Here is a 15,051-nt window from a genome sequence, read left to right on the forward strand (position 1 = left end):
TAAAGTGCACCATGATGAGAAAAACTCTTTTGTTTGATGTTTAGAAATTTTACTCAGGAAGATATGTGCAGCTATATTGCTTGCTTGATGAAGATGACGAAGCCACAGAGAAGAAGTAGAATCGAGCCTGTGTGCATAAAATGATGTAAAAACGTAAAACTGAAGGAGAATATCAATTTTCATATAAAGAATTAGAAGACGACAAAAGAAAATTTTCCAATATTTCAGACTGTCGAAGTTTCAATTTCGTTATTTGCGCGATAAAATAACAGTGCGCGTAACGGACCAGCACAGACAGGAAAAAGATTGCCTAGAATGTCGGACGGAAAGGTGTAACCACAAGCTTCTTACAATGTGTACAATATTGCCGACATTTTCCCAAAGTAGACCGTTTCATTTCCTTTCGCAGCTTTTATAATTCCATTATCAATAGCACAGTGTATTACATATTTCTGAATTTTCCTTGATTTCATCAAATGACTTACCTCATGTGGTGATCATGTGGAGGTGATTCTGATCTATCTCTAGGTCGTCCAGTCATCATAGGAGTGTTGGTCAAAAAGGACAAACTGTTGTCTTCCAGCAACGTGGCCTGTATAAACTTTTACTCAAATTAACACCTTGTTACAAGTTACATAGTCAAATGGCGGAATACCTGATTAGCTGACATATGATCTGCATATAATGTCGGGCTGTGATTCATGGTGGGACTTTTGGATGAAGCACCCCTAAACATGTAAATTTTATTTAAATAATTGTTCGAGGGAAAGGAGCTGAAAGACAATAAATACTAAATAACAAGTAGAAGCCAAAAAAGTTCAAAACTAACGTACCATATGGTTGATGTTTGAGTGGTCCATGGGAAAATGAGCGAGATTATGGTAGAAAAAAAAATTGCATAAAAACTGCTCGTTAATCATGAGCCAGAGAATTGAAGTATGTTTTAATGCGTTAATGCGAGCTATATTGTTACTAAAATTGCAGTTTTTATGCGTTAATGAGTAAGAAAAAGATAAAAATTTAACTACTGTTCCTGTATGTTATCAACTTACAATGGTCTTGGCTTCGATGTGGGCGACTGACTGTACCGAGCTTCTTTATTATATGCACTTATCATAAAAAGTTAAAAAAATGAAATATTTAAGTAAAACCATACAGGAACGTCTACTTTAAATTGAAAAGATGAAGATGAAAAACCATGCGCCATTTAGATATTCAAAAAATAGATAAAAATAGTTTCTTATAAATATTAAAAGTTTTAAATGGGGAATTGTATAGCACTTGTTACCTGAAGACACCCTTTCAATTCAGCTTAATGGATAATTATTGCACTGAAGAAAATATCATATAATATATATCATATTCCACATCATCTTATTATTCAGTTAGTTAATGACATTTTCTTCATTAGTAAATGTTCTAACATTGAAATACTAAATTCACATTCATCCAAAACATTGAAATGCAATTAACTCTTGAACACAGACCGCTCATGGTTAAAGAGAATTACTACGAATAATCGATTTTCATATTTTACCGAACAGATACATAGATTGATCTGAGTCCAATGTTTATGCGCTATAATTCAAACATTCCAAAGCCGGCTCTATGTTGATCTCTAGAAACTAATTTGCCTTTACAACAGCCTGTGTATATGTTGTGCGTGCAAGACATTATTGTCTCTAAGCAGACCTAATATTATGTACAAGATCAATCAAATACGACTTTACAGTTATCATATTTTGCTTTAGAATCAACCAATGAAAATCAATTTTTCCGATTCCGATCCGGTCACAGTGTTTAAGTCATATTGTCAGCAGTACGGGGCGATCTATAATATTGATAATACTTTACTGGAAGAAATTGATTTTTTATATTTTCCTAGTTTTATTTTTTTAGCGAACAGCTCTTTAATGTTGTAACTTACTTATTTTGTCTCATATGCAATAAATTTAATATTTTCCAAATGCATTTAAATTGCAATTAACTATTTGGTGTGTATGTAAATTTCGGTATTGTTGTCTGAAATATTATGAGGTTCATTAAAAAATGTAAATTTGCTCTAAGTTATCTAAAAGTTTTTGAATCATTTATTTTCTTTCGTCATTATTATATTTAAATAAAAATAGAATTGTCAATTTGCAACACTCTAAATATCACATTTATATTTTTCAGATGACGAAACGTAAATACTCAATGAAAGTAGCTTGGCGTTTACTGTGTATATAATTTAAAAGGCTTTTTCTACCCTTGAATATAATGTCTTGTCCCAATGGCTTTTAACAATCACGTCATAATCAGGATCATCGCCAATATTTTTGTTTAGGTAAACAATCTTTAAATTGTATACACTCTCAACACCAAGCTAGTTATATTGAATTTTATCCAGTGTATTTATTAAAATTTATCCAGTTTTATCCACATGTTCTTCTCTTCTTAAAACGTAAACGGCATCACTCTGAAATAGCTGGGAAATTATTTTTAATTTCTACAAAAAATGAGTTTTATTCGCTGATACATGATTAGACTAATATAATAATTGGAAAATAAGTATGACTCAGAATATTCCAGATCAATCATCAATGTGACAATATGCTTTATATGAAGTAATGTAGTCTATTTGGTCATTTATGAATGACCATTTTTCTAATTTCACTTGAGAAAGGTTTTTCATAATACGGGATTACCAGACAGTGCAGAAAATATGAGTTCTATAAAAATGTGCTTGTGAATGACTGAAACTGTGCAAGTGCACTTAAATACCATCAAGAAAAGCATGAAGAACGTAAAGGTGAGAACAATCCGAATTAGCAAATATAAAAGAAGGGGCAACAGTAATTGGTATCAAATACGGCGCACACGAAAGATGTGCACAGAAAAAGGGAAATAAGTGAAGAATGGTATAATCCATACCATACGAAGTCAGAGCGAAATAGACTTAATCAAGTAGTAAGGCTTAGTAGGCCAGCTTTACCAAATTCATATTCAGACACGTAATCTGTTCCTTTCAAATAAATAGAAGGCGAATCAGTTACATATAACATGATGTACATTATGAAAAATAAGTATCCAAATAAACGCTTGTTTAAAATTACCAACACAGAAAATATTTAATTCTTATAAACTCAAGTGTACGCCATATATAAGGGCATCTGAAAGAAAACTGGGAGATATATAAGTTAAAGCGCATCCGGACAATAAAATTGGACGGATCGAGAAAATAATGAATTAATGAGCGAGCAAAAAGAAGAATGAAAACATGAAATATGTAGTCGAAGGTGCAGGACGAGACCAAAAAGCGCTCAGAAGTAAGGATTTTAGTTTTTATTTAGTATTTTTTTATTATAAGTATTCTGTTACTTGACTTAATATGGAGACATTAATCAAATAACGATCTACAAGTAAGAATATTGTGACAAAATTAATCGATCGAAATAAATCGGAACGCTTGTTTAGAATAGCATTTCGATGAGGCTCTTCTTTGTAAGATAAAATAGGAATAACGTTCATGCAACAGATCTTCTTCACAAGGCAGTGACTGTGTATAGGTAACTCTTTGCTGTAAGTGATGTATTATTCCCGAGATCTACCTGTTTTATGTATTCTGAGTAACTAACACTTACTTAATATATAGTAAATTAATTCGATAAACCACATGTATCTGAGTTGAAACCGAAAAGTCGGAAGTAACATCTTGTTGACAAATCTTAGATAAACTGTATTCATAATTCAAGTTTACTTTCATGCAGCGTAATTGTGATCTGTTCGAAAAGCAAGCACTAAAGCTTTATGTTTTATGTGTTGACAATGGCACTCTACGTTCCTTTAATTCCGAGAAACTGTACTGATCAAAACATCTAAGTTTTGCTAACTTAGGAGATCAAATCTAGGCTTTGCCAAATTATTTCTAGTAGAAAACAAAGCTATTACACCGACTTGACTGTATTAAGTCTCATTGCTGCTTTTATCAAATTGCTTCCAGCTCTTCCAAAGCTATTCTTATTAAATTTTCCGATGAGTTTTGATAAACAAAATCAATTCGATGAAAGGAGCTTTGAGCTAAGGCCAAAAAAATTGTACTTTCCATAGTGGTATTATCTGCTGCATTTAACGGAAATTTATCAGTATCAGGGCGATTTTATTTAATGATATATTTGTGGCATAGTTCTAGATCTTCTAGAAATAACCAACTGCGGTCTGATTTTAATAACATAATCTGTTCAAGCGATTAATTGGAAAATGTTCAAATAAATGCTAACAGGGGCAATAAATAAACATGAAGTCACAACTGAACAAGTACCACATCTAAAATATTTTCAAATACATACGAAAGAAACTGTACTTTGAAGAAGTACTTTGGTCGTTTGAAAAATAACTTTTTCAAAGTAAAAAATTGGAATTTAGTGGATTTTGCGAACTCAAAATTTTTTGATGTAAGTACAGCTTGATGTATTTGGTAACGTGCGTTTCGTTTTCTCGTTAAAAGTTTCTAAGATTTGGCTTATTTGTGTTGTAAGATTGTATTAAATAAAGTTATCAAAGTTATCCGCATTGTACCAAAGCGGTACATAATGTAGAAACAATGAAGCGTTTAACTAAATTTTCAAGTTCATAAAATGTTTAAGCTTTTGGTTGATTCGTTCTGTTAACAAACTGCAAAATGTGAAATAATCGGATTGATAATTTTTCCATTATTTTCATTAAAAAAAGAAATTCCAAGGAACATTACGGAATTTAAGCTTTCTTCATCTGTCAGTTAAACAGTAATTACACTGAAGTGAAAATATAATCTAAAACATATAACTTTAAAAACAACTCCAGTCTAAATTGCGTTTCGAAATAGTTCTTTCAGTTTTCGCTTTTCTTCTTACGTAAAATTACCAGTTATCATAACATATAATGTGATCCAAAATTGGCGTCATTTCTCTGGATTAGAGATGGAGGGCTTTTTAAATAGTACTTAAATTATGTTTTTATAGGCCTAAACCGGCGATATAGGCAAGAAATTAAACCGTTAACTTTTTCTTCAACAATTCGTAAATGAATATTTTTTCACATCTAAGTCGACAATGATACCTGATGAAAGCGGAGGTTATTTGTAAAAATGAATGAGTCCGATTCATATTATTGATGAGCAATTTAAATGTTTAAGAACTTATTTTTTTTCAATCAAGTTCACCGAACAATAACATGTAAACCTGCATTGAGTGCAAGTATGAGTTGTTGTGGTGATGCTCTGCCATACTTTTCATCGAAAGTAACAAAGTTCTCCACTAAATTTCACCAGCTCTTTGGTGTAGAAACAACAACATAAAACGTCTGCATATTCAACAGTGTTATCCAATATCAGTATGTGAAAGGTAACCCTCCACAAATGTGTGTTATGTTTGTCAATTTGCTGCTCTTATACATTTTCTAATTGAATGTTTGAGTAAAGTAATATTTTGTCAATTAGCCGTTAATAAATTTTAGAATAATACATACACTCGCTGGAAATAAATTTTCATTTGTGCATCTACCAGAAATATCGAAAAAAATGGTTTTTCCATATCATTTTGTACTCTGAAACCCTGACAAGAAATGACGCGAAATCTGAATCACCATGTGCAATGTGCATGACACCCCCAATTTTTAAGAATAGCATTTCAGGTCAGCATTAAACAGAAAATCAATAAGACATTATAAAAATGAATCGATAAATAAAAAAAATCAAATTAATCAACAAATTCATTTTGGATATGCTAGTAAGAAAGTTGATGTAGATTTCCGAAAAATAGATTTCACAAGGGGATTATAAATAAGCGAGTTTGAGAGAATAAATTTAAAAATATTCAGGAGTATTTTTTAATTAATCTTTTAGTCAATATGTACGTGTAACTCTTTAAAGCACAATAAGAAAGTGCAGCGTTAAGAACAGGACGGTTGCGGATCAAATACATGTACATGATTAGAAAGTTTCAATAAAAAATATCGAATAAAATAGAAGATAATATAAAAATTGAATAATATGTAATAAAGATATGTGTGGTGTGGGTTTTTCTATTCACAGTTTAGTCAGTAGAGCGTATCGGTAAAAAATATTGCCTGCATTTACTGTAATACTGTGCCATCGATTTCTGAATCAAAATAGTATCGTTTTGCCGCTTCTCATTTTCTAACCATAACTACGTTGTCTATAAAAAGCCGAGCCCGAGTCGAGCCTGATTCGCGGCAAATTTCAAAACACCGCCAGAAAATGGATCGGTGTTTTGACGAAACATTAAAGTATTCTGCCGCGGCTCAGGCTTGGCACAGGCTCGGCTCGTCACGTCTGGGCGCACCTTAACATGGCCCGCGTCAAAATGTTCCATTAATGTAATAAAAAGTTTCAGGGTACAGCTCGCAACGACCATTTGTTGTCGCTAAAGTGACAAAGAAATGACACGCTTTGTTGTTACATCCGTTTGGGCGTTTGAAAAGAAAGTCGATTATTTTTGTTCGCCAGATTAGGCTCTTAAAGGAGTCAAAGCCATTCTCGGCAAGTCGCAAATTAATTTCAATAAGCTGTTTCTTGATGTGTTCTTGATAAAACCGTGCAGCAGTTTTACGTTGCAATTTATTGCTCTTTATGCCAGATACAAAATTGCCAGTTCTTGATTGGTGCATTTCTCCAAAGAAACTGATTAGGTTTCGAACTGTTTAAACTTTGTATTTTAAACGAGTAAATGTATTAAAAAGTGGATTCAGTAACGCCGACATTTTCCGACATGGTCTTATATAGTTGTGCTGAACAATCCCTAGAAGTTTAATCCCAATTTTTCAATCGCCCTGTATAAATCCAATGGTCTCAATTGCATGCATGTTGAGAACTCTTTGTGGTTGTTTATTGCGCTTTTAAACTGAAAAGTTACGAAGAATAAACTTTGCTAAATTATTGAATTAAATTTTTATGTTCGAGCAAATCGATTTAAACTATAATTTAGTAAAAAGTCACTTAATTAGTTCTTTGACAAATTGGTCAACATTATTTTGAGAATCAAAGAATTTTATAATCTCACTGAGATAAACTGAGATGTCATAACAAGAAATTTGCGTTATGCATGCCAAACTAATTTTCATTTTAATAATTAAAAAAGAAACGTTTTTTAACGTAACGTAATGTAACAAACGAATCAATAGAAAATGATCAAAGTTTCTATTTATGTACAAAGTTCGATCAAAGCACATCCTCATCAGGAAAATAAATTTCACATCGGTGCAATAAAAAAATGCGTATTTCCATGCCGTAAATTTAATCAAACAAAAGGGTATTTGCTAAAATCAATCAAAGAACCAAACATTATTACCACGTTATGCAGCTTACCACCTCTTGCCAATTTTAGTTTAAATACCAGAATGTAATGTAAGTTTGTGCCATTTACACTTCCATTGGTTGGCTTCTGAAACCGCTTGCATTTTTTTTTGAGTGTCGAAACCAAAATATCATAAAGCATTTAAAAAACTTTACTTACGTGTCTTAACATGTTTGAATCAGAGCCGTGATGTTGCCCCAAATTCTGTATATAAAAACATTCATGACATCAAGTCAGGTGAAGTTCAAGCTAAGCTCCACAGAGATCAAAAACATGACTTTAACTCTTTACTGAAAATAATTGCTCAAAGCGAGGGCGAAAGCTTTTACACAAACAATCTCGATTTTTATTTATTACCGTATGACACGGTGTATGTCCATGAAATTAATTGAATAATAAGTGGTAAGTGCGAGATTGAGAAAGGATAGTAGTATAACAACGATTTGACAGTGCACTTTTCAGTTCGATATTTTTGCCAAAATGTACTTTAGTTTTTGGTTTTGTCTTGATAATTTCGGTATAACACGTCAACTTTTCAAGTAACAAGATATCCTCTTGGATGCATATAAAGAAAACTAAAAGATATTGAGGAAAGAAAACTAGTGATAGTAAATTTGTAAAATAATAACATGTTTTTCGCTGTATCGCTAACAAGCGCTCTCACGACAGGTTTCGGATCTATTAGCTTTCATCCAGTGAGTTTAGCTTGCCCCCAATGACGCCATCCAAATGCGTATTCTAAACACTCTTAGTGAACAGCTGTTAAATATTCGCCTTCCTATTTATTTGGAAACCTATCACTAGAAGCTTCGGAGCACACGTTGGCACTCACAACAAAAACTGTAGATTAGTCAAGACTGGGGACGTTAAGGGCCGCTGTAAAATTATAGGTTCAACTTGAAAAAATTGTTTAAACAAGAGAATATTTCAGATTTACTTTCTAAACGCTCTGCCACGTATCAGAATTTGGAGCTAACAAACTTTGAGTAGTACTGGCTGTACTGGCTGTAGTGACAGTAGTGCTGGCTAAATTTAGAGTCTAAACACGATACGCTCTTTGACATGTTCTTAATAGAACTAACACTGACTAAATTTTCCGTTAATTGACCGCATGTATTCGAGAATATGTCAACTAGAGTGACATGAGTCATTGTGAAAATGTGACATATTTGTGAAACCGGGTACAAGTTTATTGGCCTTGTATGAAGTATATGTAAAGCAGAGCGAGCCGAGCAGACAGCAGCACGCAGCACACGCACGGCATGGTCACTTAAGACGTGACAGTTGAACTGGTGCTTACTGTGCGCAGTGGGGTGGAGTGGGTGACGGGGTTGGGTCATATTTCCGAGGTCGGCCACGTGACAGGTGGCGACGCTTCACGAATTCGGCATCATCTACCATCCAGAATGAGCCAAAGTCGTCTTCGTAGCGCACAAAACACTTGTGGAGGGACAGATTGGTGCGAATCGCATTCTATAGGTACACCCAGACCCAAGAAAGAGAAAGATAACAATCAAGTCAAGGTCATTTAAGGTTCGCACATCGGTAACTGTGACCTGCTACGCCTAGATATACGTTTTGTATGTCGCTAGTGACTATAACTTCCCTGTTACCTTGCCGCAGTTAGTAGCCCAAGCCTGCGCCTGCGCGGCCCATGCGGTTATTGAACCGGCTAGACACACTTTCACTCTCGTCACACAAGCCAATGTTAATGAAGTATAAAAATAATAAATATATAAAAAAGAGAAAAAGAGAGGTAAAAAATCACAAAACACACAAAGGTAAAAATTGCACCAGTGGACCAGGGACGTACCCGACGACAGGTTGAGTAAGTGGCCCAGAGGAGCACCGCTGAGGTCTCCGTTTGTAGAATTCCACTTCGTCTACGGTCCAAACAGCCCCCTTCACATTCTCCACCCGCATGAAACATTTGTGGAGAGACAGGTTGTGGCGAACTGCGTTCTAACAACAAATCAAACACCTCCTATTGAACAACGCGCCTAGCACTAGTTGCAAGCTGCGTTCCTTACCAAAATCCAAGAAATCTTTATATAATTATCGACGTTTTAACTCGACCCACTGCAGCTAAATTAAATCGGCATTTAACTAAAGGATATATACCAAATGTTACTGAGCATCCGCTATTAAGGCTCAATTTTTTGAGAAACAAATGATCATCAGGCAAAAAAAACATATGGTAATAACCATATATTGATGTTCCTGTCTTTCAGTTCAATTAAAAGCACATCCTAAATATCGTTTTATTCAAGGTAATTCAAATAAAATATGCGGGATTACTCCCTTGCTACTACAATTAAGACGTGCATTAACTTAGAAAGGCAGTAGCATACCAAACTTTATTAAAATGGTAGACTAAAAAACTTAATGCCGAATACCACCATACGTTTTTAGGCAAAATGTAAAAAAATATTTGGAGGGATTATTGGGTTATTAACTATAAAAACAATATTAGAAAACTTAGTAATTCGATTATTTAGTCTACATATAATAATGGAACAATTGTAGTAGTGGATACTTTAACTGAAATATTCATTCTGTACTGTTCTTCAGGTAATTCATAACAAACAGTTCCTTATTAATTTTCATTATTTCTTCAGTTCATTATCGAATTGTTTTATAAAACTAGCACTGTTTATTGAATAAGCCTAAGTTCTTCGTATAGAGGGTATTAAAAATTCGAGGTATAGCATTAGAATCTCGTCAACCGTTAGAGATAAGAGATACAAAGTCGGTTAAATTGGCGAAAATTTATAAATTTTGATGCTAAACAAAATGGTCATAGTCAAAAAGTTGTCATAGTCCTATAACTACCAGAAATGTTCGAAAACAACTTTAAAAAATCTTATTTGAATAAATGTTTTAAAGTAACTGTCTCTCATTAGATCAACTATTAGTTCTGTATAATATAATGCTGATCAGATCTGGAATTCCCTGGCTCGTTTTCGGCCCACATAATTAAATTCAGTTTTTGTAAATACGAAAATGTATTGTTGACATCCGGTTATAAACTATAGGAACCTAGTAATTTGACTATAAAATATATCTTTCAAAACTGTAAGAACAGCCCTAATTTAAAATTAATTGTTGGTACAACTAGATGTGGAGTTTAGTCATACAATTAAACTTAAAAATGAAAATAAACTTAATGGAATTAATCAGCAATTATTAATTATGCATCGATTTTGGCAAAAAACGATAAATATGATTGGCATGAATTTGGCAATCATATCATTTCATGGAATGAAATGGCAAAATTTCAAAAAGCGGTTAATGCCTCAAAAACATATCTTACCGTCACCATGACTGGCTCCGTATAATTCATAAATCATGGGCAAACATACAAAGTTTTAAAAAATATATAAGTTTATGAAAAAATTAACCGGAAACGAAGCATTGAATTCCAGATTTGATATTATAATATTTTAGAGAATTAAAAGTGGTTTTAATAATAATTTTTAATATTTTAAAATATAATTTTAATAACATTTTAAACAATCTATCCATTATATCCAAAATTAAAATATTTTGATCAAATGTTGGTTTTTTTGAATAATTCGAGAAGTAGGTAATTGGAATTATGCAATTTTTAAAATATCATTTTGTTCAGCATGGATATGCGCAACTTTGCCTAAACTTCACCGACTTCGTATTTCTGACGATTTAGAAGATGCGATTGCTGACACCTCGAATTTTTAAAAACCTGTATAGTCTGCGTCGCTAATGCGGTCATCTCGCGCTTGAAGACTAACATTAAACTGACGAATTTAATCTAGTGAACCTTTCAATCAATCAGTTGAATATTTGATTAGTTCATCATTCACTTAAAAAGGAGAAGAAAACAATTTATATTTTTAAGTGACATGTTTTATGACCGTGATCATCAATGCCCCTATAGAGGACTTTCGCAAGATACATTAATAGAATTTAGTTATGAAAAAAGCAAAGAAAGTTGGTTATAAAATATTCCTTCTCCTATTATTAATTATGGGTTAAAACCCATCTTGTTATAACACGTTCATGTTATTGGATGTCCCATTTCATGTTCTGCTTTCTTAATTTTGTATCCTAGATTTAAAACTGATGAAACTAAAAATAATTATAAATCAGACAACTAGATCAAATATCAGAGGGCGATCGATTTTGCAATATAATCGACGAAAAAAAAAATAAAATTGCAAAGTCGCAGATGATTAGTGTGTGACGCCTTGCGAACTAAATGTTTCAGATTTTTGCAAATACATTTTTGGTACATTGTTATGAGGTAGCCGATAATTATTTCTCGGACTTAAAACAGTCAATCCAAACATGATTATGTATTTCATTTAAATATTTGGATGTAATGTAGTGGAGTAATGACTTTAATTAATAGTGGCAAAGTACTTCCCGAAAAAGTACGTATCTTGATCGAATCGCGCAAATATTCTGGTAACCTAATATAAATTGGTTACCAGCTGAAGCGACATGAAACTTCGAAATGATCAACTATTTATTTCTCAAAAAATTAGTCTAACCAAGATGGTGAAATGTTGGGCGGATACTGGGAATATAGAAGAGTTACGCAAATACCTCCGCATTAAAAAATATATTTGGCTCTACCATTGACCGAGATTTCTTGAATTTCAGCAAAAAAATTATTGAATAATAAAACAAAATCGTATGAAAATAATTTTTAAGTGTTAATAAATAACAATGAAAATAAAAAAATATATTCGAGAAAATAATGATAAGAAAAATCAAAACTGAAACTTAAACTGTGTGGAAATTGAAAATAATTATAATATTGCATGCAAGCTAAAGCTGTTAAAATGGATCCTATAACTTAATTATGACAAGATTGTAATGTACTTTACCGAAAATACATACATCGTCACATGAGCTCGAATACAGAATTTATCATTACTTCGATCATATAGTCATTATTGAAATGTTTCCTATAATTGGCTCAATTATTAGAATATTGAGTTCACACTCCTTCCAGAAATTCAGCCGAATATAGGAAACAAATCGATAAACCAAAGCAGAATATTACAATACCTTCCATGTAGCAGCGTTCCGTCTAAAATAGCAAAATGTGTTTTGGAACCAATTGTAAATTTCATTTAGTGTTAGCTGTTTATCTGGTGATTCTATGATGGACTAAAATAAAAAGTTTGTTAATTTCCAATCATCCCTACGCTCGGGATAGACACCTACCTGTCGGATCAGAGAGGCATAAGTAAAAGGTGGCCTCACATCAGCATTTTTGTAAAATTCCCTATTTCGTTGAATTTCTGAAATATATACCCTACTATAGAACGAGCTTTGCGTGGCCATATGTTATTGTGACAAATAAAATTTGCAATAAATCGAAAACCCTCAAAATACCTTGTTGAACATCTAATCCTGCTCTTTCGAGCATATAAGGTAAACCTTTAAGCAGCAGGAAAAAAGTTTTACCTTTAAGTTAAATCACTTAGAAGTTCTCAATAAAAAGTACTTACCACCAGCTAATGATAATGCTGATTTGTCGCTAAGTCTTCTCCTAATGGGGCCAGCTACGTTAGGAGTAGAGGTGTGCAGTACTGGAGATCGTACTGCCGACACCATGGGTCCCATGTTAACAGGAGGAGGAACTGCTGAACTAACGGGTATTTTGGCAGGTACAATACCTGTATCTTTATGAGGATCAGGGGAACCCAATTGTTTCGATAAGTGCAAATGGTGCATCATAGCTTGTAGTCGATCTCTCTCCTTTTGCAATTGAAGCTCTAATTGGGACACTACTTGCATTTGAACTCGCGCCTGTGCAGTTGACCGGTCATCCAATGTATGTTCCGTATTTAAGTGTCTGTAAGACAAAGCCTAAACTTGCCAAAATAAATAACAAGGTGCCCCTCTTCGGGGCCGCTATCGAACCAAATAAAAAAAACTTGATTGCCATAAAAATAGCTAATAAATTCCATAATTACGGGCTTTGTTTACAAAACGGTTATGCAGTGCGTTTCAAATGGAGTTTCCCTCTTGGGGAGCTCCGTGAATAAGGAAGTTTATGGCGTAGATAAACTGTTAAGGGGATAAAATTTATTGTGTTTGTTTTCGGAAAATGTTTTATTGATTGGTTAAAAATTGACTCAGCGAAATAATAAACCACCAGTAAATCTTTTGTCTTTAGTATCGCTTAGTGTTTTATCACTAAACTTCCCATGTAATTGATTCGCCGTTAGGAAACTCAAATCAGCTATCCATCTTATAATAACTAGATACAGCGTGTCCGATTTTAGTTTCTGCCCAAATTAGATTCAAAACACATTTTAAAGATTTGGAAATGTCTGTCAATTACTATTGTTTCAGACGACGTTTTTCTACAATATGTTTTTTTCAGAGACTATTTAGCTCCCCCGATGTTTGATCATCAAATTTTTTGTGTTTATACAGCGTGTTTCACTTAAGATCGATTCAGCCCTGTATTTTATGTATTTAAAAAAACCGGATTTTCAGTTTCGATACATAGATGACAAGTTACTAGAAAAAGTCGTTCAGAATGTTCTTTGAACTGTGAATACCGAGTTTCAAGTCAAAACTCTAAGTTTAGCATTTATTTTTAATTTTCTACTTTGCGTGAAAATTTAAAAGTCTTCACTATAGAGCCATGAAGGCAAATCAACCACTAATAATTGTCAATTCGACATTAATTTCGTCAGAGCGCGAACTGAATGGCTGTTGAACATTTCAGTTTAAGTAGGCAAATTAGAAATAATTGGAATATTTGGTAATAGTAAAACACCATTAGTCCGAAGTTGACGGAAGACAAGTTACGGAAGATTTCATTATAAGACATTCACCAAAGAACCGATTAATCCTATTAGGCGTAACACTTTAATCCCTTTGACAATAATGCGATTCCATTTAATCGGGATTAGTTTTATACTTTAGTGTAACTAGGACCAACCCTGTATATACACAGACATTGAACAGGGTGGTTCACTCAGCGCGTTCAAATCTAGTTTAAAAAAGTTTAAAATAATTCAAATTCTTCAAGAACAGGTGGATTGTAAATTAGAATATCGTTCTTCCATGTGTTCTCGTATCCTTTCGAATGCGATTTTGTCTTAAACACAGGCCTTGAAGATAATTTAGAAAAAGCTACCACATATTTTAATACCAAAACACGATAACTAAAAACACTAATCAAGAAGCAGAAGCCAAAATACTTAGTGAGATCCAAAGAACCGATCAATACCGAAGGTGGAACTCGATTCCATTGCAATCGAAAAGGTAAATTACTTCCCATATCTGGAAGCAGAAGAACGAATCATGGAAATTTGCAGCAATGAAACCAGCTAAGGATTATGGATGCATGAAGGACATTGTACAAATACTTTAATATGAAAACCAAAACATTAAAATACCTTTTAAAATCTACGCGGCAGAACAATAACCACACATAATTGACAATTTGCACAGACGAATTATCAGAGCGAATTTTCATATACTGTATTATCCCACTATTGTTACACAATTTATTAACATACCCTTTTTTACGTTCTTTGATAACGATAGCAGAAAATAGCTGTCGAAACGTCAAGGTAATTTTTCAAATTAATTTCTTTTCTAATTGGAATTTCCTCTTACAGCTTGAGCCTAAGTGTGTCGCAGGATACCCTCTAGGTGATAGTTCTTGATTACTTTTTGATAAATATTTCGTTCTTATTGCGAAATA

The 15,051-nt window shown here is 33.2% G+C and overlaps 1 protein-coding gene across 8 annotated transcripts in view; it reads right to left on the bottom strand.

The window, feature by feature from the left end:
* The window catches only part of LOC109537911 (forkhead box protein P1), a 164,978-nt gene that overhangs the window by 3,535 nt on the left and 146,392 nt on the right, over positions 1 to 15,051 (bottom strand). For 5 of the 8 annotated variants that reach the window (XM_019904866.2, XM_019904862.2, XM_019904861.2 and 2 more), the window contains 6 exons: positions 12,833 to 13,179; positions 12,546 to 12,622; positions 12,387 to 12,488; positions 8,632 to 8,804; positions 656 to 728; positions 486 to 601 (listed from right to left, as the gene is read on the bottom strand). In XM_019904866.2, the coding sequence (XP_019760425.1) occupies positions 486 to 601; positions 656 to 728; positions 8,632 to 8,804; positions 12,387 to 12,488; positions 12,546 to 12,622; positions 12,833 to 13,179 (888 nt within the window). Of the gene's footprint in view, positions 1 to 485; positions 602 to 655; positions 729 to 8,631; positions 8,805 to 9,144; positions 9,294 to 12,386; positions 12,489 to 12,545; positions 12,623 to 12,832; positions 13,180 to 15,051 lie in introns of those variants that run through there. The other 3 variants (XM_019904863.2, XM_019904864.2, XM_019904865.2) reach the window with 3 other exon arrangements.

Source organism: Dendroctonus ponderosae, unplaced genomic scaffold, assembly GCF_020466585.1.
Source record: "Dendroctonus ponderosae isolate FM_Combo_2020 unplaced genomic scaffold, Dpon_F_20191213v2 Dpon_F_20191213_1, whole genome shotgun sequence".
NCBI lineage: Eukaryota > Metazoa > Arthropoda > Insecta > Coleoptera > Curculionidae > Dendroctonus > Dendroctonus ponderosae.